Below are 27499 nucleotides of genomic sequence, written 5' to 3' on the forward strand. Positions count from 1 at the left end.
TAATTTTTTTTTACAAGAAATATCCCACAAGCTATAAAAGAAATTAAGGTCCAGATTGCATTTTTTACTGATTTTTATATCTGCAGATTAAGTCTTGATTCAAAGTATTGCAGAAGGCTTGGACTTTTTGAAGAACTTGTGGTTAGAGGCTTTTACATATGTGAAAATGATCACAGAATATGACCATATTTAGAAGAAAAGCGGTGGATCTACTTGTTAACAATCTTCCATCACAACGATCACTAATCGGACTTGCTCAAAGAATCACAGAATGGCCCAAGTAGGAAGGGACCTTAAGGATCATGAATCTCCAACCCACTGCCACATGCAGGGCCACCAACCTCCACATTTAATACTAGACCAGGTTGCCCAGGGCTCCATCCAACCTGGCCTTGAAAACCTCCAGGGATGGGTCATCCAGAATCTCTCTGGGCAGTCTGTTCCAGCACCTCACCACTCTCACAGTAAAGAAACCTGACATCCAACCTAAATCTCCCCTCCCTCAAAGCCATTTCCCCTTGTCCTGCAGTTATCCACCCTTTCAAAGAGTAGACTCCCCTCCTTTATGTAGGCTCCCTTTAGGTACTGAAAGGCTGCAGTGAGGTCACCCTGCAGCCTTCTTTTCTCCAGGCTGAACAATCCCAGCTCCCTCAGCCTGTCATCGTAGGAGAGGTGCTCCAGCCCCCTGATCATCTCTGTGGCTCTCCCCTGGACCCTCTCCAACAGCTCTCTGTCTGCTCAGCTGACGGTATTTGATGTAATGTTGGTGGGAAGGATTTATTTTTCCTTTTGCTTTATTTCCTTGCTATCCCTAATGTGTACAGAGATATAGCAACTCCCACTTTGATTTAAAGTAAAGAATACTCATCTCATGCCATGAGAAATCTCATGGCAGAGCAAATTCAACACCACTGTTGGCAGGTGTTCCTCTTAATAAGGAAAGTGTAAGTGCTTTACCTTCACTCTAGTTTCTTCTCCAAAATAGCGAAAGGAGGGTCTTTAAATCTGTGGGAAATAAGTGGGCTGAATACTAGTTCAGTATAATATGATTCAATGTTTTTACACTATATCTGGCCTGTGGAGAGGGAACACAACCACTGCATACTCACATTTGTAGGTTATGGCTTTTCTGAGTGAAGGGAGGGAGCCATGCCAAATACAGGTCAGCAGCGAAATTCCTACATAAGAGCACCTAGTAGAAGGGAAAATAACAACCCCCTTTTCCAATATCTCTGAGCTCTCTTTGGTCTCTCACTTTCTGTGGATTGTCTGTTGAGGTCCTATTTTCAAATACCAATAATGTTAAGAGGTGGTACATGGTCATGCTGCCACTCTAGTATTTTCCAGCTCTCTTTAAATAATGGTGATGCTGATGGTCCACCAGAGTTATTGTGCTGAATAGAGGGGATAATTATTTACTTAAACTAGAACAGTGAAAATTCTTGAAAGCTGTTATATTCTTAGAACAAAATAAACAAACAACATTATGCAAAAGGCACACATATGCTGCCTTTGCTTTTAACGTAAATTGTGTCCATACCATGTCCATCTGAATCAGTTTTCACATTATATTTAGAAAAAAACAGTGATTCTGCTAGTATGCCTGTTGTTCTGTTGTGTTTTGTTTTTGTTTTTTTTCTTCAAAAATATTGTTACTGCAGATTCCTGGTGCCAAATAAATAATAACCTATTAGGAAGCCATTGTTAATAATGAAGAGCTTCACAAGCACATGCCTAGGCTTTTACACGTCATATCAATATCCAACTGGGAAATGAAAATTTAATTCCAGAAGTCACCTTTTATTTATATCATTGCAATAACTCTTTTCAGATGCTAGTTTGAAGCAGTAAATTTGTTCATAGCTGCTGGTACATGACCAAATGCCCTGCCCACATGAGACAATCTGTTCATCTGCCACAAGCTCACTTGGCCAGCTCAAATATTTTAAAGCCTTCTGACACAAGAATTTTGTGCAGGCAGGCTCTTTGCCTGAAGTAAAATTGTTTATCTGCATCACTCTAGCCTTATGATGGAACAGATACTGTCTTGAAGCTAGTAGGAAAACAGAACTATCTCTCTGCTTTGGCTAATTTGAAACATAGTTGTGTTCACATTTGATTTGGATCAAACTTGTACTGATCCAGTAGGGAAAAAATACAGTAGTGTTAATTGTGGAAACAGTCCCAGTCCTGCCTGCTCATATTTTTGAACCATCTTCTGTGATATATATGTGTAAATACATTTCTGTTTTCATAAATAGGTTTCATTTTAGAACAGAAAACTGACAGCTAATGAATTTGAGCTACAGATATTTTACTGAATGCCAACATACCAATCCCATAATTCCATCAAAAATGGAACAAGGTAAAACTTCAGTTGAAGCATTAAAATGTGGCACAGGCAGGCTACAGCTTAGAAGAAATGCAGTTGACATCTTTACAGTCATTTCCAAGACCAACTGCCAAAAGTCTTGAGCTGCTATTGGCTAAGAACTGATAGAAATCACCTGGAGCCTCTTGGCTGAACAGAGCATGGACACATTACTGAATCTCATACTTTAGGCAATAGTCCAATCACATCCAGGGTTTAAAAGATACTCTTCAATCACGGCCAAACAACACAACAAAGTTTTCACAGTGTTTTTCTTGAGATCGATACGCAAGGCAATATTCCTTATGTTTACATTTACTTCTGATTTCTCCAAGCTCATTACTTACAGCTCTGGATCTCTAAGAAAACGCAGATGGTATAGTTCTGGGTTCTTTGTTTTCACTGAACATCTCACTTTCTATGTTACTGTGTTTACTGACAGGCAGTGTTCCCAGGAGCACTGGAGAAGTGTCACTGAAGGACAAACTCCTTCAGTACTGGTCTTCAACCATCACTCTACTACTGAGTTAACACAGCAATTACCTGTATAAACCTCTTCCTCTTGTTGAGAAAGATGAGAATGTAGCATTAAGCACAAATGTCTCTTTGATTTCTTTTTTTGTGGTGGGAGACTGTTTCACATACCTCCAATCTTGGCATTAAAGGCGATTCCCACTGTGCAGTGTGAGTTGTTTGCAGTGGCTGCCACTTCTCCAGCACAACGGGTTCCATGCCTAGAGTCAGACAAACATTTTTTCAAGTAAGCACAGACTGCTGGGATTTACAGGCATCGGCTTTGCTTATCCTCAGGTGCTAAAGGCACAACTATCCACAATGTCCTGCACTATTTAAAGCCCCACAGTAATTTATACCCACATTGCAATATTCCTTTGAACATATTTTAACATCATTATCACTGTTAACTTAACCTGTTCATGGCAGGCTTCCTAGCTACTGGAAACACATGTAACAAAGGCATACAAAGACGATACATGATCCCACCAACAGAAGGAAGACTTGGGCATCAATTCTTGATTTTGAAGCAGTTCCTAGGTTATGCACAAATTGCTGTACTGCATTCTCCCATAATATCCGCATGTTGCTAGCATACACATCTCCATTCAGTGAGTACCCTAGGCAGCCACAAGACCTGCCACATTTCCCATGAAGATGAGACTGTGCTCTGCTGTGTACTGCTGTTCACAGGCATGCCTACAACTGGCTGCGAGCCAGGTATAATCAAAGCTGCTACAAAGGCATGTCATAGTCATGTCTTGGGCTAAGCCTAGAAACCTGCTGTCTTTCCAGGAGCAGAAAAAACAGCTGGAGTTTAGTTTCACATCAGCATTATGCCCTGCGCCTGGGATTTGGGCTGCAAATGTATGATCTTGAGAAACAGCTGAAAGAGAATGCAAAATCTCCAGTAGTTGCTTAAACTCTTCTGTGCAGTACAAGGCCAGAATACGATGCCTCATCTTGCCCTGATCCATGCCCTCTACAGCTGTAATCACTATGGTAGGAAAGCTGTCCCTGGTTCCTGTGATTTTTGTCCGCAATACAAGCTTCCCACAGTGATTTCCATCAGTAAATTTTGCCCTCATCCTTGTGCAGCTATGCAGCTCAACTGCAGAAATGTGACATAACTAACAAGAAGCAGACAGGGAAATTCATATTGTTGCCATAGAGAAGAGCTATGGAGTTTCAATCCAGACAGGAAAAGAGATCCAAAGTTGATGAGATGAAGATAGAAAGACAATGTGGGGCTTGGCTAGCCACAAAGAAAGAACTTTAAAATTGAAGGCTAAAAGTAGATAATGAACATGGCAAGCAGTTTAGGTGAGGTCAGTTGTATACACAAGCACTCTTCCACTGGTGATGGCTGACAGACTGCTTACATAGACATCTGGAGAACACGGGTGTTTTTGAACTAAGGTTGACGCCCACATTACAGACAAGAATCACAGTTGCTTTCTCTTGGTACAAGTTGTTTTGGATAAAGTCACTCCTTATTTCCATATTATTAGTCTAATTTTTTCCCCTTAACCTTCTGAGACACTTTGATGAGAAACATTACAACATGTAATGTAAAACATGAACAACAACATGACTACGAAAAAGAGAGGAAAAAAACAAGGAATAAAGTGATTGGAGTTAACCTGTTAGAATTTTGAATGAGACAATTAAATTTATCAGGTAAGTTAGAAATGTGTTCCCTGAAAAAGTGTAATCTTTACTAACAAAACCAAAGTGATGATATGGATGCTGATGAACTCTAAAACTGGATTAAGTTTCACAGTTACATATGTAGCTTCTTGAATCACTTCCTATTATCTGTTCACAGTTCATCATTCAATTGCCAAACTTGATCAGAGATTTTTTCAAGACTTAATTTTAAGTTTACCTTTCATAGGAAGCTGAATTTTCAAGCCAAATTTTCTTAATTTGGAGAAAACTAGTCTAGTTGAAATCGATACAGCAATACCCTTTTATTGAATTACTTTCCAAAGCCCGAAGTGTATTGTTCAGAAATCACAAAGCATAGATTACTACAGCCTTTAAAACTACACATAACACCCCAGTGCATGAATTTCAGTAATAAACCATTTCCTGCATGGTGAAATACATATGGATGAGGTGCAGCTTCCCAGAGGGAGACTGTGTTGGTGAGAAACCCCTCCTAGGTACACAACTTAAAAAGAGCATCAGATGAGAGTGAACAAGGTTTTTTCAGCAGAGAAAAGAAACAGATAAAATCCACATCTGGAAGACTAAGGTTGCCCGAAGAAGAATGGAAGAAACATCTGCAGTTTTTCTGGAGTTCACAGCACCTAAGCACCAAAGGTTAGGGTTCCACCAGATCACCAACTGGACCCCAGGATCAATGTTATGTTTATACACGGCAAACAGACGATGTGTAGTGAGGGGCTGCATGGGATTCAATGCAACCTGAAACTGTACCCCAAATTCTACCTGAAATGGAAGAAGCTGCATGCCAGATGTACTTCTAGTATCAGTAAGAAACAGCCAAAAGTGACATGGAGGTATGATAACGTGTACTCACTGAGTTGAAGAACACTATGAAATTTCATGTGAATTTCAGATACAAAAAGAAAAAAAAAAAAAAAAAAAAGCCTATTCTAGATCTTTGGACAGTTTTGTGATATGCAGGTTAAATTAACTTTGCTGAATATTTCACTAATCTTCCTGCATTGGAAAATCCTTTTTATCATCTTTAGTGCAGTAATGTCATAAATTTATTTTGTTAGCAGATTTTTATGTTAGACTGTTGCTTCTCTGCCAAGATTATTGCTAATTGCATTCCACATTTATATGGGAAATGACAAAATTAAAAGTTGTTTTATTCATTTCAAGGTCACATGTATAAAACTGCACATCTCACAATCAGCTTCTCACTGTGAGAATTAATCATATATGCAACTCAATTTGTTTTAATATGTTATCTTTTATGGGTCCTTTAAGTAATATTTCAATTATGTTGTGAAAGGAAAGACTTCATAAAATCTTGCATATAAAACATAATGTTCTTTCTACACTGCTTTTCATTTTCTCTGTCCTACATTTTTCTTGATGTCTACAGTTTCAAAGAGACTCTGAATCCTGCAAGTGAAATTAGAAATGCCTCCTCGTTAATCACTACTATGATTACTAACTATTTAAACAAATATGATGAAATTGATGCTTGAGATTGATTAGGTTTGCTTTTGAGCTATGAGAACTTCCATGGAGAATGAAATCCTCAAAATTCCAAATTACAGTTTATGGAGACATATTATAGGACTTCACTACTAATAGGAGGAAAAGCATGTAAGGTGCTTTCAAACTAACATTTTTTGTGAATGAATATATTTCAAAACACAACAATCTCCTATATTGGTAGGATGCTTGCATCACACCAACTTGTTTAAAAAAGATAGTGCAGTCCTAGAACAAAGCATGACTGCCTTTCTACAAAGGCCTATCTTGATAAACTTCAAGGGTCAATGCTTCGTTCCACTGTATCCCTTGCCAGCATATACTGGTGGGAAATAACTTCCCAGACTACTAAATAGCACTTTGAAGAGACACTCAGCTAAAAGGCACAGCACTTGTCCTTCATGTTCATGTCAGTGTGATACAGTATTACAGAACAGAAACACAAAAGAATGTTTGGCTATGAGATATTGTGCTTATCTACGAATGGGTCCTCTACCTGACGTCTAGAAAGAAAGAAAAGGAATGGAGAGGAGAAAAGCTTTCTTTTGTTGTGATTCAGAAGGAAAGACACACAGAAAAAATTGCCGTTCAAAATGATATTCAAAGTTTTGGGCTCGAGATGCTACCAGGTAAAAGAAAGATGTCATGTCCATTATCTTAAAATAGTTGTATTTAGACATTTATGAAATTGGCTAACAATTTCTACCATAAAATTTATTTCTCATACGATTCTGATTACCTTCAACTACTGCAGCTAATTTTTTCATTCAGACAACTATGCAAACCTTTTTTAGGAATGTATTTATTTTCATTTTTATCCATGTGATAGAAAGAACACACACACACACACACACACACACACACACAAAGAGAAAATGGAATTCAGATTGATTTTCATCTCTCTGTATAAAGTTCATCAGTCTGTCACTAATAACAAGCCAGTAAGTTGACAAAGACCTACATTAGAAGACCTTAGTAAAGATGAATTCTCTGCCTTATGGTGCCTCTGTCATTACAGGGATAAATTCAAACAAATTGTCAAAGAAATATGCCTCTTGTCTGAATAGACGTATGCCACCTTTTGTGTGCATGAAAAGTGCTTGAGCACCTGGACAGTAAAGGATCTTTTGATGGCTCCCTGAGAATAAGATAAGCAAGAGAAATGTAAGAGCTGCACTCTGTTCTGTTATACAACGTGCCTTTTTTCAGTAATAGATTTTACTAGATTTTCTCTAGAACAGGAACGGGTCAATACTTTAGGCAAGGGATGGAAAGGGATAGAAACGTGCATGTTCTATGTTTAACTATCACTCTCCATCGCAGCAACAAATAATTTAAACATATGGCATCTATCTTTCAATGATCAGTCTTGATGTGACTTTCAGAAGAGGAGGAAGGTATAAGGAACCAGGTAAGATTAAAGTTAATTGCTTCAGAGCTTGCCTCTGAACGTTTGGAGTAAGAAAATGTTCAGTTAAGGAAGAAAGCTGCCAGTATTTTTAAAATCCCCTTCCACACAAATTGGCTCTGCTTTTCAGAGTCTCCATCTCTGACAACTATTCACTGAACCCAGCACACACTCTGAACACACACTTCTTTGCAGTATTTTATTCTTTGGAACTCACCAAGTATTTCTGAACACAAAAAGCTCAGGAGACTGGAGGATTTAAAGCCCTAAAGCTTTTCATGACACTAACATTACGGTCCAACCCACTTCAACCTGTCACCACAGAGTCTTTTCAGACTAGGAACTTAAGGAAAAAGAGTTTCAGAGTATTTCAATGCAAGCCCATCACAAATGTCTCTGGTCATACCAGTAATTTTCTGAGGTTTTCTAAGAGATACTCAGCACAGAAATGAGCTTGTGTAAAGAACAAAGAAAACAGAAGCTTGTTTGTTTGTTTTCATCGGGGGAAATACTGACAGAAAACTTCACATCCTTTGCAAATTCTGTACTGCACACATTGTGAGTAGATATCAAATAACTGTAAAAAGATAGAAAAGATAGTCTAAAAGTTCACATAAAGTTACATTCATGTTAATAGTCTATGCTTGAACAGCTGCTCCTTCCTCAACAAAACCACATAATAAACACATTAAGCTATGCATAAAAACAATGCATTGATATAAGGGTAAAGAAAAAAAAAAGTGTTTACTACAAATTACAGTAGAATCCCAGTGCTGGAAAATGTAACGTGAACTAATCTGGATTTCCATGAACCACTAACTAGTCAGTTACCTTCTCTTCTACCTAACAAAATTACAAATTTTACATTGAATATATTTTACAGAAAATTAAAAATTACAGATTTAAATGAACTTTATAGGTTCTGCTTTATCCAAATCCAAAATTTTGATCAGCAAAGTTCTGATTCTGTTGCCGCAGAGAGATACTGCTGCTATTAGTCAGGGGACAAACCTGAAAAACTAGTTTACACATGGTAACAGGGGCTGAAAATTAACTACCACTGCCTATCAGTATGAGCTACATAACTGCCACCATTGTTTCATTTATCCAAGTATGGTTCACCTGTATCATTCTGAAATCCAAACATCCACAGTTACATTTGCATCACTGACAAGTGAATAACAAATGTTAAATAGTTTTTCAAACCTCTGTGTGGAAGAAGAATGGAATTTTAGACAGCTATTCTTATGTGGAAGAAAATAAATCAGTTGTCATTTGTTTTTTCAAAAACTCTTCCTCACCTGAAGTTTGAAGTGTTCTCAAATATCTCTCTTATACTGGAATATATTTGTAAGTAGGTAACTGTGTTATCTGAGGCACTTCAGTGTAATAACTGCTGGGGAAAATATGTACTTTAACAGCAATCATCAGAAATGCATTTTGTCAGAAACGAATTTCACTGCATTCTTGAATAATGCCTTATGTAATGCAGAAAGAATTACATCTTAGATCTGTTCACATGTAAGTGGTCTTTAATCTGGAGGATGAAAAAAATTTTCTAAACTGGCCCTAGGTTGGGATGTTATTCTTGCAGTATCTGAAAAATGGCATTCAAAGGAATTCACAGAAGTTGAAAGTATAGGTGCAAGGGAAAAAATATGTTGCCTTTAAAGCACAATCTGCTCCTAATGAAAAACAATAAGAATAAAGCTATTTCATGAAGGGGAGATATCTGGAAATTAACAGTGGAGAAAGAAATGACAGAGTAAATATGAAAAACAAGTTACACAAATCTTCAATGTGAGATATCAGGAGAAATGCCAAAGACTTGGGTGTTGCATAGCACAGACAGGATCCTGTTTGTGAGCATCAAGTAGTGTTGTAATGTGGTTACAGCACAGGACTGAAAGCTGGCTTGAGTCAGGTTCCCCAAGGCTAATGACTTTTTGCATGATTATGGGAAGTTACTTAAAGAATAACTTGAAAACAACTCATCTGTTCCTCACAAAAAAATATCAACAGTGACAGCATTAAAACAACCACATGGAACACTTCACATCCCAGACATTTTAAATTTAACAGTATGGGTAACAGTGATCCTGCCATGCCATTCCTTATAAATTAATTTTCTATTAGTAGCAGGCAGCTAATTTGTCACAAGTATGAAGTTCTGATGCAAACACAGCAAAGGAACGTGGTCCCACGAAATAACCATTTGGCAGTTTGTTTGTGTGAGTGTGTAAATTAATTGCAATGTTTAAAACAAATTGGTCTTTTCCTGTGTTTTCTACCAAAGAGAGAACAAACAATGAATAATAGGATTGAGGGAACTACTGTATCATGGAATGAGAAATAGGCAAACAAAATCAGCAACTAATCTATTTAGCCATGTAAGTAGTTTTATGCATTCAATATATATATTAATACACACACACACACTTACAGATGATATTCTAGCCCAGGGTTAAAATTTTAATTCAGATAGCCTTCTGCAGGGAAAAAGGTGTTGGTGGATAGAAACAAAATAGCTTAAAAGATACCGAACAGCAAAACAGGTGAGTTGTGTTGTTTTTTGTTTTTTTTTTTTTTAAACAGCCTCTCATATTCCTTCTAAAGACAGGAAAACCAATTATTTTTCATTAAACCAAATCACAAGTATAAACACTTCAGTTACTACGCAGTGGAATTAAAGCTGTTTAATTAAAGCACAGCACTTCGGCCAATGCTACCTTAGAAGAAGCTTGCTGTATCTAATCAAAAGGACAATTACGTTTGCTTTGGAAAGAGAATAATTATGAGGCAGTTTTTACTTCCAGGTGTTTCCCCTGACACATAAGCAAAATAATCCTTTTTTCGCCTAATTCAAGTTGTTGAAGATGCTGTATGAGAGATGGAAAGTCACAGAATGAGGAAGACATGCCCCATGCAATTTTATCTTCTTAAGCATCTGAGGTTGATTGAGCCCTCTTTGTGTGCAGCCCAAGGAACAGAGGAGCGTATACACTTAGAAGGACTACGTATCTGTCTATACTTCTCACATCCTTAAATTGAGACATGATAGTTTCATCTGTTCTCTCAAGACATACGGGGAAGAGGACAAATGAAAGCCCAAATTCAAATCTCATACATATGGAACCTGGTGAACAAAAGTGGTATAGGAACAACTGTATTATAAATCTTAACGAGGAAAAAAGATGTGCAAAACCATTTTTTTTACAATAAGAATTCTTGTAATCACCTTACAAAAATGGCCAATGTAGTTATTTTTTTAAACTTGGACATTCTGGTTCAGTATAGTAATTAAACTGGTCCTCCCATGTCTGAAACAGTGTCAGGGAACAGAACAGATAATCAGTTAAACCACAGATCATAACTCTGCATCATCCCAATAACTTTGGCTTTTAGTAATGGTTAGATAACATTCTACTCTTGCATAAAAAAAGGAATCTTTGTGATTTTGCTAAAAATACAAAATAGAATTAAGGAATCATAGAATCACCAAGACTGGAAAAGACCTCCAAGATCACCTAGCCCAACTGTCCACCTGCCACCAGTATCTTCCCACTAAACTAAACTACGTGCTTTAGTACAACATCTAAGCATTTCCTGAACACCCCCAGGGCTGGTGACTCCACCTCCCTGGGCAGCCCATTCCTGTGTCTGACCACCTCTGGGGGGAAGAAATTTCTCCTAAGCTACTCCCAGTATCATCTCCTTCTTGGTTCAGATACAATCTTGCTCACAGATATTGTCAGCAGATGACAACAGTAAATAATTTACATAAGATCATTCAGTGTTTCAGGTATCTCTGGTGGAAGACCACTTTTCCTCCACAATGTTGAAACAGCTTGTTTCTTTCGGAAGAAGCAAGAATACATGCAGGTCTGTGGCTGCCTCTTCATGCTTCCTATGTGAGGCTGAGCAGGGCTGGCACACACAGGTAATCTATGAAGGAGCAGCTGACAGCAGCTTCTAGAGATACATCTCATTTTTCAGTTCCATTTCAGCATATGGATAATGCAAGCAGCATATCAAATGAAACTGGAGATAATTTTCCTTCTTGGAAAAGTGCTAATATCCAGCCACAACTAAAGTGCCTATTGTTTGCCACCAAATTACCTGCTTTAACATGACTACTCTGCTGAGAAATTGCACTTTTGAACCTTCACTATCTGAACACAAGCATGCTGGATTTATGCATGACTGTGGTGGATTATTTGTCCCTTACTTCAGTTGTTTCTACAGTCTTATGATTTGGAAACTTATGAAATGTATTTGAAATGCAAAGCATTGGACACATTACGCTTTCATATCAATGTGACTCTAATTCTGAGACAGAGCAGATAGATGGTAGATAAGGAAGTGCTAGAAAGCTGAGGGCGAGGATACAGGACAAACATGGAACACACGGTCTTCATGCCTCCTCTGTCTAACATCAAACTGCCTCTCAGAGAAGCACCTGTAAGATGATGAATCCCCGAGTTTAGTTGTAGAGAATAATACCTGGGGAGCAAACAAACTGCCTACAGAAAAATAAGATAAATCCTGAAGAAGAAAGCTGCAGAGGAATTAAAATCTCTAACAGTTTGTATTCTCATTCCACAGACAATGCACTGTCCTCTAAAATAAAGCTTTATTCAAGTTTAAGCCTGTAAATGCTGGCTTAAGCCAAAGCAACACTAACTGTGTATCTAAACTAAACAGATGACTAGAAAATAACCTTGGCAAGTGCCTCACAGGCACTTTCTCTCTTTCCACTTCTTATTTCTGTGCAAAAGACTGTGAGATCCATGCAAAAAAATTAATTTATAACATGATGATAATCTTGGAATTTTCAAAGCCAGCGTACTACACAGGCATGTGATTGCAAATCCAAAAATCCCTACATAATCAAGCAAACAAGCAAAATTGAAAACATCCCTACCTCATCATAAAAAGTGACCAGAAAGAAATGTGTATCAATAGGAAACTTCAGAAAACTACTAGATATGTTTCTAGATGTTGTTATCACTGCTTCATCAACACATATTCTACTAATAAGCAGCACTGATTTAAGTGCAAAGATTTTAAATTAAACATGGTTAAACAAACAAGTAAAAATCTTTGCTGCTAGATTCCTTTAGGATTTTAAAAGATGTGTTAATTACAAGAATCAAAAATTCAAATTAACATAAATGTATTTAACAGATGAAATTTCTAAACAACTCCTTATTTTTATCATGCAACTACATGGCTAATGAGCATACTGTAAAGTTCTGTTAGTGTTTTTTTAGTTTAGAATCAATCCTAATTTGGGAATAAGGCCTCAGATTGCAAAGAAAGTTAGTGTAATTCCCAATATTACTTCACACAAATTAGAAACTCTTGGTATGCCTTATGAATGCTTCCTATTTACCAACACTGTGGGTTTATTTAGTAAGCTTCATTAATGAACTGCTACTAATTTTTATGGTTATATGGCTTCATAAAGTTGACAACATATTTATAATTTTCAATGGTTTTAAAATGCTTTAGAGTAAGAACTGGAATACTGACACAACAACTATTTTTGGTAAATCCATTTGTATCATAGAATCATAGAATCATAGAATCACAGAATAGTTTGGCTTGGAGTTTGGTTTGCCAGTATGAGACTATAAGAAACACCTCTACTAGAAGAACCACAGCTTAATAATTACAATTTTCAGATTGAAATGTAAATTTGATATCATTCCCTTAGCTTTCTCTAAGCAAAACACTGTGCTGCATCTGTAAATAATGCAAAATTAAAAGCTGGGAATATCTCAGTCTTTCTGCATAACTTAGCAAACTCTGTAAAGCCAGTCAGAGGCAGGAGTGTTTTGCTTCACCTCTGTACTGAGCAGAAATCCACCCTGTTATTTAAAAGAATTTACACTGCAACCAAATGATGCATAGAGATACCTAGAACACGGCATTTTGATCATTCTGTGGTAGTATACTGTTCTCTCATTGTTGCAGTGTTCATTTTTTTTCCCTTAAATTATCTGCATTTCAGACAATTACATGTTCATGTCTGTATGTGAAAAGAAGGATATACGAAAGAGATACTGAGGGACTTCTAAGGAAATTTTTGTGCTCATTAGGAAGATTACTTTCTATTTCTAAATGAGAATGTTCTGTTACTTTGTAGATCTCTATTTTAAAAATCCTTTCTAGGCAGAACAATGCATGTAGGGTTACAGGTAAAAATACCTTCCATTAAAACATCTGCAAATTGGGTTGACCCCAACAGGCAGCTAAGCCCTTTTTCTGGTTCCTTCCTTACTCCCCCACACTGGGATGCAGAAGAGAAACAGAAGGGTCAAAGCACGAAAACTTTTGAGTTGAAATAAAGATGGCTTAATAGAGAGAGAGAAAAAAGTGATAAAAAGGAAATTGCTCACCACATCCCACGTGTAGACAGATGTCTAGTTCACAGTCTGAGCAGCAGCAAGTTTGGAAAAATACTCCCTTTCCACCCATTTTATTGCTGAGCACAATATTGCATGTCATGGACTAACCATTTGGTCATCTGGGGTCAGTGATCCTGACTCTGCCCTCTTTCAGTTCCTTGCTCAAAGAGCAGTCATAAATATGACACTGATGATACATAATGATGACACTGAACAGGCAGTGCTCAGCAACAACTGAAACACAGGTGAGTTATCAACACCATTTTGGTCACGGATCTAAAGCACAATACAATACGAGCTGCTGTGGAGAAAATTAACTCTGACCCATCCAGATCCTGTACAATCTGGTGTAACTATGAAAAACAAGACATAAATATGAGATAGCAAACACTTTCTCAGGACTACCACATTCCAAGACTGCCATGTCTAAAACAAAGTAACGCTAATGCCTATTTATCACCTTATATTTGAGCTGTGAGCCTTTTGTGTTATACATACTTAATGCCCTTAGATATTTTACATTCTGTTCCATATGTTCTGCTTCACAAGATCTTGTATGATCACAGAATCATAGAATTATAGAATGGTTTGGGTTAGAAGAGACCTTTAAGATCACCTAGTTTCATCCCCCCGCTATAGCGAGACGTACCTCCCTCTACAATAGGTTGCTCAAAGCCCCACCAGCCTGGCCTTGAACGCCTCCAGTGAGGGGGCATCCACAACCTCTGTGGGCAACCTGTTCCAGTGCTTCATCACCCTCACAGTAAAGAATTTCTTCCAAATCTAGTCTGAATCTACCCTCTCCCAGTTTAAAGCCATTTCCCCTTGCCCTGTTGTTACATGCCTTTATAAACAGTCCCTCCCCAGCTTTCCTGTAGGCCCTCTTCAAGTGCTAGAAGGATGCTATGTCTCCCCAGAGCCTTCTCTTTTCTAAGCTGAAGAGCCCCAATTCTCTCAGTCTGTTCTCACAGAGAGGGTGCTCCAGCTCTCTGATAATCTTTGTGGCCCTCCTCTGGACTTGCTCCAACAATTCTATGTCCTTGTGCTGGGGCTTCCGAACTGGACACAATACTCCAGGTAGGTCTCTCAAGAGCAGAGTAGAGGGGCAGAATCACCTCCCTCAACAGCTAGGCTATGAATCTGTGGATGCAACCCAGGATATGACTGGCCTTCTTGGCTGCAAGTGTATGTTGCTGGCTCATGCTGAATCTTTCATCAGCCAACACTCCTAAATCCTTCTCCTCAGAGCCACTCTCAAGCCATTCACCAGCCAGCCTGTATCTGTGTCTGGGATTACTCTTACCCAAGTGCAGGACCTTGCCTTTGGCCTTGTTGAACTTCACGACATTGGCATGGGCCCACCTCTCCAGCCTGTCCAGATCCCTCTGGATGGCATCCCTTCCCTCTAGAGTGTCAATTGCATCACTCAGCTTGGTGTCATCTGATAACTTGCTGAGGGTGCACTTTATCCTACTGTAATCAGCCACTGTATCAGTCACTGTTTAATCTAACTCATTATTTTCATCCTTCTGAGATCCCATCTGGAGTATTTTGTTCAGCTCTGAGGCCTGCAGCATAAGAACCCAGACATATTCAAGTGAGTTCAAGACAAAGATGCTCAGAGGGCTGAGAACCTCTTCTGTGAAAACATACTTATAACCTGGAGAAGATTCTGAAATCTCATTGCAGCCTTCCAGTACCCAAATAATATAAAAATATAATAAATAAAAAAATAGGACCTACAGGAATACTGGAAAGGAACTGTATTGCTGGAGTGTACAAGGGGTAATTACTTTAAACTGAAAGTGGCTATGTTTAGATTAGAAATTAGGAAGAAATCTTCTACTCAGGGGGTGGTGAGGCACTAGAACATGTTGCCCAGAGAAGCTGGATACCCCATCCCTGGAGGTGTTCAAGGCAGGGTCATATGGAACAAACTAATTTAGTGGATGGAGATCTTCTTCATGGGAGCAAGTGGGTTGGACTAAGTGGTCTTTAAGATTCCTTCCAACCTAAAATATTCCGTGATTCTTTTATTCTATGGCTCAATTGATAGGTAAATAGCAGCTGTATATATATCAAGTACTCGATATATCTCCTTTTACCTAAAATCCTCTACAGTAAGCCCTATAATTTCTGTGTAATCAGAAATGAAATGGAAAAATTACAAGCTTCTAAAAATACGTAGCAGCTGAAATCTTTCTACTGAAAGCACAGATAAGCAGAACTAAAGCACATCATACAGATACAAAAAAGCAGATCTATACTTTCACGTCTAGATGTGCTTCGCAGCAAAAGCAGTCCACTGTACCAAACCGAAACAGGGACAGTACTTGTGGTGGGAAAGGTGTATTTGTTGCTTCATACAAGGAAGACATTGACAGCTGTGAAAATCCTTGGGTTGTATTTTCACAGAGGAGTGGCAATACAGCGAAAGGCAGGCAGACCATGGATAGCTCTTTAGCCATTGCCTACTCTGCATACTCTACTGGTAGCAGCGTATGACTGCTTTTGCAGTGTGGCAACGCTTTGAACAAAGAAATATTTTATAACTCCGAATCTTCACCAAGTTCTAGCTTAAAAAAATATTACCTACCTGTTTTGAATACTACAATTTAAATGAGATATGCACTGTGCTTAATCCTAAATTCCATTTAGAGTGAAATAGAAGTAGCTATTCTGTGAGGATGCCTTTCTGAGAGCACAAGAGCTCTTTGCCCCCCTGCACAGGAAAACAGGCAGACAAGACAGGAAAACTGAATGGCTGCCCAAGGACCTGGTGAAACTGGCAGATAAGAGGGACATGTACAAGAAGTGGAGGCAGGCTTGTGTGGCCTGGGAAGAATAGAGGACTACTGTCCAGATATGTGGAGATGCAATTCAGAAAATCAAGGTGCAGGCGGAACTGCATTTGGTGAGGAATGTGTAAAATAACAAGAAAGAATTCTAGAGTTATACTGTTCAAAAGAGAAAGGCCAGAGAGACCACATCCCCTCTGGTAAAAGGGAAGGGAAAATTGCCTACAACAGACATAGAAAAGGCTAAAGTACTACATAAGTTCCTTGCCTCAGTCTTCACTGGCAGCCAGGTTTCTTGTGTCTCTCAGATCCCTGAACCTCTCATTCCTGAACATCTAGGCGAGGGCTGGAGGAGCAAAATCCCTCCCACTGTAAGAGAAGAGCAAGTCTGAGCCTGCCCAATGAGGCTGGATGAGTACAAGTCTATGGGGCCCAATGACATAAATCCCAGGGCCCTGAAGGAACTGGCTAGAGCCACTCTCCACCATATTTGAAAATACATGGCTGTCAAGTAAAGTCCTCAGTGACTGGAAAAAGAGAAACACTGATCCCATTTTCAAGAAGAGGAGAAAGGAAGACCCAGGGAACTCCAGGCCAGTGAGCTTCACCTCTGTACCTGGGAAGATCATGGAGCAGACTGTCCTAGAAGACACGCTGAGACAAGGAGGTGAGACAAGGAGGTGATCTGAGGCAGCCAGAACAACTTCACCAAAGGCAGACTGTGCCTGATCAGTCTGGTGGTGATCTTCTATGATGGAGTGATGGCAATTGGTGGACAAAGGAAAATGCAACTGATGTTGTCTACGTGGACTTGCAGGGCCTCTGACATGATCCCACACCACATCCTTATCTCTAGATTGGAGAAAATATGGATTTAAAAGGTGGACTGTTCAGTGGATAAAGAATTGGGTGGAAGGTCACAGCCAGAGGGCTGCAGTCAATGGCTCCCCAGGTGGAGGCCAGTGACATGTGGTGCCCCCAGAGGTCCAGTATTCTTTAACATCGTCATCAATGACACAGATGAGAGGGTTTGAGTGCACCCTCAGGGACTCTGTGGACAACACTTAGGGATGCAGTTGATAAAACACAGTAAAGGGATGCCGCTGAAAGGGTTCTGAACAAGCTCAAAAGGTGGGCCCATGCCCACTAATGAGGTTCATCAAGGCCAGGTACAAAGTGTTACACTTGGCTCAAGGCAATCCTAGACATACGTATAGACAGAGGGAAAAAGAACTCCTTGATAGCAGACCTTCCAATGAGGACTTGGGATCCTGGTTGATGAAGAATTTTAAATGAGCTAGCAGTGTGCACTTGCAGCTCAGAAAGCTAACAGTATCCACAGAAGGCTAACAATCCCACAGAATGAGGGATTTTGGGATTCTCTGATTTTTTGTTGTGCACTAAAATGACAAGCCATTTCTCTTCAGGGCTATCTCCATTTCAAAGTTCAGTGAGGTAATTGTCAAAATAAGTTCAAATCATACTCTTAGTGTGAGGTTTTTTTGTGCGTGTTTTTTTTCTTTTTTTGTTAGTTTTAGTTTGCTTTTTTTTAAGGAGACATATTACTGATTGAGCATGAGCAAAGTTTCCTCATGCTCTCTGATTAACAGGAATTAGTGTAAAATAGTTAATTCTCACACACTCATTAGGATAAGAAACAGATTAGCAGCAGTTCATTTGCTGTTTATGGAGTGTTAAAAAGCCTAATGCAGGGAAATAAGTAAGATGCAGGGAAAGAAGTATTCTTATTATTATTTACTGTCTTATTATTTACTGTTGGGTACTTTTTGGTCTCATCTATCAGACTTGCTATCCTACATGTGTGAGAAATAAATAGATCACAGCCTTTAAATAAGTTTGCTAAAATCAGGAATTTGATGATTTTTTAGGCCTCTGTAGCAAAACAGTTCATTTTCAAAGCAGGTTAAAATTCTGTAGTATATAACACAGCAGCACAATATACATTTATGATGGATACTCATTTCTTCACTTCATCTGAAATTCCCTACCTTGATTGCTTTCCTTCAGGAAAAAAACAGTAACTTGCCTTCAAGAGAGAGATCTCATTTTGCTTTAAGTGTCAAATGAAGTAATTTGACTGTGTATCTTTAAGATAAATTACAAAATCAAACAAATGTAAAACAAAGCTTGAAATAAAAAACCCACCTACAGCAATAAATCTACACAGATGCACATTTTTTCATTTGCAAAAAAAAAAAAGCTATACCTGAAAGTTTTATCCTGAAAATGTCTTAGAAAAACATCTATTAGATTCATTAGAACATTTGCTTACAGCATAACTGCAGAACTTGCCTGTTAAAAACATGTTTTATAGAAAAAAAAGCTAAAAAAAAAAAAAAAGAGGCTTTTGACACTGGATTTACAATTGCTTTTTTGAAACTTGTAAGTAGAGGTTTGCATTTGCTGCCACGAGTAATAAAGGGGGAATCAATCCTATACTTCGTACACACTGTCTGAGAAGTCTCAGTGAACCACATTTTGCACTGCATCTGACTGAGTTGACTACTGTGAACTCAGCTGGCAAAACCAATTACCACAAACAAAACACAGATTAACTCATCTACTTTCTCTAATACCTACAATGTGAAAAAGGAATAAAATAGAGAAATGGGGTTTTGCTCTCAAATTCTGCTTGGCTGTAGACCTATATGTCTAAATGTATGGAACCTGAAACTAGTCCACCATTGTAGCAAATCAAAACTTCTGTACAGTAGTGATAGATTCTCTCCTCCTAAGTTCAAAACCTCAAAATAAAGATTCATACTTAGAGGAAAAACCTACTTCAGGAAAAAGACATTCTGAAGAAAAAAAAAAGAAAAACAACAACATAATACACAACCAAACCACCAAAACAAACCACTTCCATTTCTAACTTCAGAAAAGTGAACGTCAAAAATATAATAACTGTGCAAGCTCACATCCCTTCTGTTGTTGATTTTGAAAAGAAAGGGAAGATCTGACTCATTGTTATCAATAATTTACATAAAAGAACTAGAAGCAATTGCATAATGTTTCAGAATGTCATTTTACTTGTGAGCTCATTGTCTGGTACTTCAATAATCAGAAACAGGAAAGAGTCTTTCCTGTAGCGTTGTGGTTGTACATTTGAGATTTTGAGAGCCTTATGAAATTGGAAAAGGAAAAGCACTGCACATCAAACACCAGTAACACACTGAAAAAATCGCTCAACAACTTATACCAATGTATTGAGAAAGACACTGAGAAAGTTTTCTTCTGTGAGCAACTGGAATTCCAACTCAAATTTGTTTTTCACTGTTTGATTCAGTTTCAATGATACTCTAAGTAATGTCTTTCCCTTGGCTCTCAGAAAATTCTAACTCGAATCATTTGAGCACTTCACAAGGGATTATGTAATGCAGTGTGGTAATGAGGAGATTAGACAGCTTTACTAAAAAAAGGCAATTTTTGTCAGTTTGACAAATCTATATTAGGGTAATCTCTACTTTTTAAGTTGGAACCCAGATTAAAAAGGCTACTGAATCAACACTGTAGTCTCATGATTTAGTCATTATTTGGTTAGAATGAAATGTTCTTCAAAGTGACTAACCATAGAGACCAGCAATGAAGATACTTGTTGTGCGTGAATGGATCAGACTAATAGGGGCTGCTTCCACTCTATCACAGCCAGAAGTCCTCAGCTATTAGTGATTGAGGTGTCTACCTTACTACTTCTTGGAATCCTTGATGAACATGTTTTACATTGGAGCAAGAAAGTACAAAAATATCCACACTTTGCTTCCTTTCTGTCCTAACGTTACCTGTGGATGTTACCTCTTTTCCTAGTGTAAGGTCTGTTTCAGATTAAAATGAAAACATAATCAAGTGCATTAAGTGGTGACGACTCTTGTCCCATGTTCTTAAAATATTTTTCTTTCAAGGAATACGTTTTTTCCCTTCCAGAAAGGTTACAGACATACATCTAATCCTTATCTGAATGAAACAACACATGGATGAGGATTACCACTGGGCTAAGGCCATGTAAAGGACAGGTATGTTCACTGAATAACAGTGTATGTGGACTCAAAAGAACAGTTAAAATGGGAAGGAAGAAAAACAGTCTCCAAACTAATCTGTAGAGTTAGACTACTTCAGCAAAGCACAATTTTGCAAGCTGAGCTTTAAGACAATATTCACCTTCCTAATTCTCATAGTTACTATACTGGGACCACTAGCAACACAAATCTAATATTTCATAATCTCCACACTGCATCATGTCCCTAAGCACTTGGTTTGGTGATTAGATCATGACTTTGAAGCTAGCTGACGAATCACAACAACTGCTCCTTGTAAAATGTGTCAGAGCTCAATATAAGCTGACAGATCTTGAACCCTACTTCATTATTCATATCTGCTAAAACTGCAGTGCAATAAGATATTGCTCATAAGGGCAGCAAGTTTAAATTCAGAATAGAACCAAAATATGATAAAGCAGAACTACAGTCTCTGACTGTAGCTTCTATACCATCAGTCTCTGTGTTATTTCGTTGTTTGGTTTAGACCAGATATGTCCAGCCTGCTGCCCACAGGCTGCATATGGCCCTAGACAGCTAGTAATTACCCCTATCCCTGCCCCACACCATCATGGTAGTGGCTCTTCCCCACCGAGGGCCCTGCCTTGGAACTAGGCACGTGCTCATCACCTCAGTAATAACCAAAACATTGGCCAAGGACAATTTCTCTTCATTCATGTGGCCCAGGGAAGCCAAAATGTTGGACAGCCATAGTTTAGAATTGATTTTCAGAAGTGAATACTTCGTCAATTCTTAAAGAATAGAATCTAAAATCTACAGTTTCCTGATAGCCCTCACTAAAATCCTGCATACAGGGGGGAATGCACTGATTTTTTCTCTGTTGACGACAACAGGACCTGAAGAAACAGCATGGAGCTGAATCAGCGGAGGGTCAGGATGGGGCTTAGGAAAAGGTTTTTCACCAAGAGCACAGGCGGGCTGTGGAACCCAGGTGATCATGGCACCAAACCTTCTGGAGCTCAAGAAGCTTTCGGACAATGCTGTCAGACACATGAGCCTGTGTGGAGACAGGAGTTGGGCTCAACGATTCTTCTTGTTCCCTGACACACTCATTGTAAGCATACAATCTATTGGTCTGAACTACATATATCAATAAGTTAATTCTCTACTTTAAATCACCTCCTTATTAAAGAACATTTATCTGTTTTAAGAGAAGATATGCTAGCACTGGATAGAAGACACTGCAAGATTGCACCATTACTGAATTCTTCAGCTTTTCAGCCTCTAGGTGCTGGAAGAAGACACGAAGAATTACGTTACAAACCAAGAACAGACACCAAGAATACAGACGCCCTCTGAAAAATACTTTATCTTAAAAGTTGATACCTTGCTCCAAGTTATCTCCATAGCTCTCTCCACAGCTTAATCGTTAGCTTACCGAGGCCCTCCCTGTAGATGCGAACTTTGTGATCCACAGCTCAGTGCAGCTGGAAAATCTTGAGCAGGCATAGCAGAAAAGAAGCGACTATAGTTTATAACTTCACTGAACTTTTTTTGGTGTGTTTTCATGACTAGCCATCTGACAGCAACCTTGTTTTTTCACACATGTGATACAGAACTGGATGGTGTAGCAGTGCTCCTCAGTACAGCTTATCTTCCCCTAAGTTCTGTCTTCAACATATGACACAGTCAGTGGCAAAACAATAGCAACAGCTGTATACTACTAATCAAGCCAGGAACGTGCTCTTGCAGTCCAGAAAGCCAACTGTATACTGGGCTGCATCAAAAATCACAGTTCACAGGTGAATCTGTCCCTCTACTCTGTGCTGCTGAGGACTCACCAGGAGTACTACTATGTCCAGATGGAGAGTCCTCAGTGCAGAAGAGACACAGACCTGTTGGAGTGCATGGAGTGGGGACAGACTGTTTCACAAGGTCAGTTGTGACTAGACGTGGGGAAATGGCTTCAAACCGAAAGAGGGGATATAAATTTAGACTGCATATAAAGAAAAAGTGTTTTACAATAAGGGTGAAGAGGCATTGGAACAGGTTGTCCAGAGATGTAGTGGTTGCCCCATCCCCGGACACATTCAAGGTAAGGCTGGACAGGGCTTGGAGCAATCTGATCAATTCTGTGATTCTGTGAAATATATTAACTCTACAGACAGCCAACTCCACTTGTCAGCAACTCCTTCTATTGCAATGCTGTAATGGAACCTTTTTTAAATGATCATTCTAGGCAGCAGTGACAGACTTCATGCTCCCTGTGTTTGACTGTGCTCAGTTTCTCAGACACCTGTCCTGAATAGTGTCACAGCAGTCCATAAAGCTTTTTACTTCTAGCTTATTGACCATCAAGGAGACAACAGAAGGTGATCTCCCTGTCAAATATTTGATGTCCATTCTGATTAAATGGCTTAGGACATACTAGAGGACTCTGACGTAAGTAGATGGTACAAACTAGCAGCATGCCACTGTTGGAAAAAAATTAAGCCTGTGGCGTTTTATTGTGCAACTACATCCATTGATGTGACTGGCAAAAGAAAAGTAACAACGAATTGGAATGGATGTATTCATCTGCCACTGAAAAATAATGCCAAGATGCTGAATCAAGCAGGACTGAAACTTATTAACTCACTAACTTTTTTGTTATTGTATGGTAAGACATAAGCCTGTCCAGGTTCTGCAAACTTGGAAAGTGAAGAAATCAAGGAGTAGGCGCAATTTTTATGGCTTCTGAAAAGCAAAACTTATTGTCTCCCAGATGTCTCGTTAAAAGATAACTGAGAAGGTTTTTTAAACAACTTCTTTATGTAAAGGGATGCATTACTGAAAAATGTTGAAGAGGCATTCAAAACAGTCAGCTGGTATATACAAAACAGGAATGATGGCTTACTTTTAATTTTTCCTACCCAAGCTTAATAAAACAGCATCAAAATCAAGTGGTATTATTTAAAAGAGTTTTTTTAAAGGTTCTGTTTCAAAAAAAAAACCTGCCTTTAAGCTCTGAATTACCATCATGAGAAATTTCTCATGGAAAACGCATTCTAGTTTGGCCAAAGTAACAAAGCACATTAATACATACATACATACATACCCATATATATATATACATAAATATATATACACACATATAGATAAATAGGTATTTAATTTATGTAGTTATATAATGAGCAGAATACATTTAAGTGAGTCCATCTGCTTTCTGATCAAGGACCTATGATCAACAATGCACAATTATTTACAGGTATCTGTAGAATAACAGAAAAAGAATTAAGCAGCAGTGCTTAGCAGTATATCAAAACAAGATGCTTTGCATAGTAACAACTTCATCCACAGCTGACTGCTGTCTCTAGCCTCTGAGCAAAAGGAAGTTCTAGTATAGGCCTGTACTATTTACAAGCTTTGTGATTTGCTGCCAATTTGTAGAAACCAAAGTAAACCTCTGGCAGGACTCCTACATACCATAGTAGTTAAAGAAACTATCAACCCACCCTGATTTTGAGAGACTAATCTAATGTTTCTTTCTAGTCTCCTATTCTCTTTAGCTAATAGAAAGATTTAATTTAAATCTTAAAGAAAATCATTCTGGAAAGCCCTACTCTGTTTATCAACAGCCTCTTCACAAGGCCTCAGTTTTTTTCTTATATTTTCTCCACCATTAATAAGCAACAGAAAGTGTTCAACACTAATTAAAAGTGAAAAGCTAACAAACAGACCTTGATATTTTGCAGATGCATCCAAAGCAGTCCAGTGACACCTGTTTTTTTCTTAAATCATTTCTTTTCTAATCCTTATCATTCCATCCTTTAAAGTGTTGTTACAACATGAAACAGAGTACACTAGATCATTTCATGAAATTAGTCCATTTTTACATTCCCATATTTACTGGATGACACAATTGGCCATTATGTAATATTATCCAGTTTCTATAGCAGGATGTGCTAATCAACTGAACTGATCATGCACATTGCTAAATCTTTGCAAAATATGGTTTTCAGAATGCTCCATGGTTGTGGTTAGCTCACCTTCCAGGCAGAACTTGAGGTGTGCCAAATGACCACATGCATTGGATAATCAGAATTCCTGTCCTGAATTCAGATATCTAAAAATACAGAGTTCTAGATGGGCTCTGATAGAGCTCTAGATATCAGTGCCTATGTCAATATGTAATTCTTGTTGAGTCCAAAGAGAATTAGGGAAGGAATTGAAGGTACTTAGGTACTGTTTTCCAGGCTAAGTGTATCTGCTAATCGGAAATACTGAGCACCTAAGCAGAGCACTCACAGCACTGAAAAGACTTGAAATTCTGACAGTGCACCTAAACTGGGAGGCCTCTGAGCATGCCATCACTGTGTCCCAGCTCCAAGGACAGAAGCATCATCATGTACAGGGTGAGTCCCCAAAGTGTGTTTTTAGGGAATGAGGGCAGCAGGACAGAGGATATGATGCAAACTGGCAGCTCAGCTGTGAGATAGGCTGACTGTCACATCTTTCCTCAAAATTCCTTGGAAATTATTGCTGACAACATTACTCTCAGTTTTGGAGACAGTAGTCATGGGTGCTTGGGGTGCTGTCACCTTATCTCAGTGAAACTGGTCATACCAGTGAGAGGTGCAGGTCATCCTTCATTCTCCCCACTCACGTCTGTCTAGCTCTCCTCTGACCTCGGGATGAGCTGAATAAAGAAACTGGCTGAAAATGAAATTAGTTGTTGATGTTCTGGTAGCACGGTTCACAGCCTGATTAATTCTTTACTCTGGTAAATTGCACAATGGCTTGAGAAAGGGAGGAGTAATGAAAAACATGGGATAAGAAGTGGAGGTCACCATTTTCACTCTTCCAAGCTCAGTATGGGTATAAAATGTAAGCATCTAGTTCAAAGCGCATCTAAAGTAGTTAGCCATACAAATTAGTTGTTGTAGCATGCTGACTGGCAATGCCTACAGGCTCCAGGCTAAAAACAATTTATGGTGGTATGTTACTATTCCATTTGAAAGTGACTAACGCTTTCAGAAATCTAGACTGCAGTTCTAAGATTTATCATATGCCAAAACAAAGATTTCTTTTATTATCCACCAAAAATTTACAGCACATTTGCTGATTCTAGCCTTTTGGCACTCATGGCAAGTCACCTCCAAAGCTAAAATAATAACAGCACATGAAATTCTTCAGCTGTGGGGGGAAAAAAAAAAACAACACATAAACCAAAAGAACTTGGAAAGATTAGGAATTGATATTCTTTTTTTTTTCATTCCTCTTTTTCAATGAACGTTTGTCTTGAGGATATCTCCTAAAAACTTCAGTGTAGTATTAGCATTTTCATTACAAGCATCTGGTTCTGAAATTCTTGGCTTGCCACTATGTGAGTCAATACAGCCACTGGGTCTTTCTACCATTTGTTCCGCATCAACATTTTCTTCCTTGTATAAACTTAAACTAGTCAGCACGTGCAGCATGTTTACATATTTGAAAGCAAAGGGTGTTACTGAATTTATCTATTTATGCTCTCGTTGTACTCTTGCTCCAGGAGATTTCTAGTGAAAAAGAGATAGATATGATTCAGTAATCTGAGATTCTATGTGAAAATAGGATGAGAAAGACATGCCTAATGGGCAAAAGGGGAATAAACAATTCTTGTATGTACTTGTTCCTAAATAATAAAAAAAATTGGCAATAAACAGAATCAAATAACTGAGAACATATGCTGATTGAAGCCACCAACAAATAAACTATTATTATGATTCAAATTAACACCATCATAATACTTTTTATGCTAAACAGGATTTCTAGTCATGCATATATGAATATTTATTTCCATGCTTTTTTTTTTTGCTTTTTTTTTTAAGAGCTAAACTCTTATGTATTTCACATCTCAGCCAACTGGTAAGGATCGTGCTGACTGAGCAAACAAATATTCATCAGGAATAACATGAAGTTTTTGTGGTTATTTCATCTTAAGAAAGTACCTACAGTAGCTCCTTGAGATTTGCTCTAAGATTAGTCCGTCTGTACGTAACAGGTAGCTACAAACATTAGGGTCCTGTTCTTTACCATATTTATGTATTTTCCCTTCGATATTGAGAAGATGGGCATTCTCCCACCCAAGTGTGATCCAAGATTGCTCTAATTGGTTCCTGCAGTCATATTAATGCTAAATGTTCTGTTGACTCTCAGTGAGTTACCTAATACCTGCTACATTCTTCTGGAGAAAGTTTATGGAATTGCAGGGGGAAAAAAAGGAAAAAAAAAAAAAAAACACCAAAAAAAAACAGTGAAAAAAACCACACACAAATTCAAAAGTATTTGATTTGTGTAAAAGACAAAGTTTCACCTTTTGCATTCAGTTTTTTGCAAGCAAGTAGCATTAACTGCTTTCCAGAACTAAGAAACACCTAAATCTCAGAAAACAATATGCTCAGACAGCATTTTGTTACCAGGATTTCTCTAATACATGTGATTCCATATAAAGGTATTTTTTTTATGCCAGATACACAGTTTAAAAAAAAACTGCCCTCAAATACCCGTTGGGTCAGAAAGGAAGCCTGCCACCTGAGGGTGAGGTGTCCCTGCCAACTTCCCACCTAGCCTTTAAAATCTGAAGAGCAGAGTTAGAATGACAAATACCAGGAAGCTAAGTTCTGAAGGAGAAATGCGTCGCTCATGCAGATATATTAGGCCAGTCATATAACACTGATATTACTGCTAGCCAGAATTGCTATTAGTGCTATATATAGTTTCTAGCAAACTTTTACACGTAAAATCTCCATGAGGTTAAAAGA

The 27499-nt window shown here is 38.4% G+C and overlaps 1 protein-coding gene across 1 annotated transcript in view; it reads right to left on the reverse strand.

The window, feature by feature from the left end:
- Positions 1–27499, reverse strand: part of PCSK5 (proprotein convertase subtilisin/kexin type 5) — a gene marked incomplete at both ends in the record, with an annotated part of 197944 nt that overhangs the window by 94373 nt on the left and 76072 nt on the right. The window contains one exon of the mRNA XM_079548178.1: positions 3017–3105. Coding sequence (XP_079404304.1) covers positions 3017–3105 — 89 coding nt within the window. The remainder of the gene's footprint in view (positions 1–3016; positions 3106–27499) is intronic.

Source organism: Tetrao urogallus (assembly GCF_951394365.1).
Source record: "Tetrao urogallus genome assembly, chromosome: Z".
NCBI classification, from domain to species: Eukaryota; Metazoa; Chordata; class Aves; order Galliformes; family Phasianidae; genus Tetrao; species Tetrao urogallus.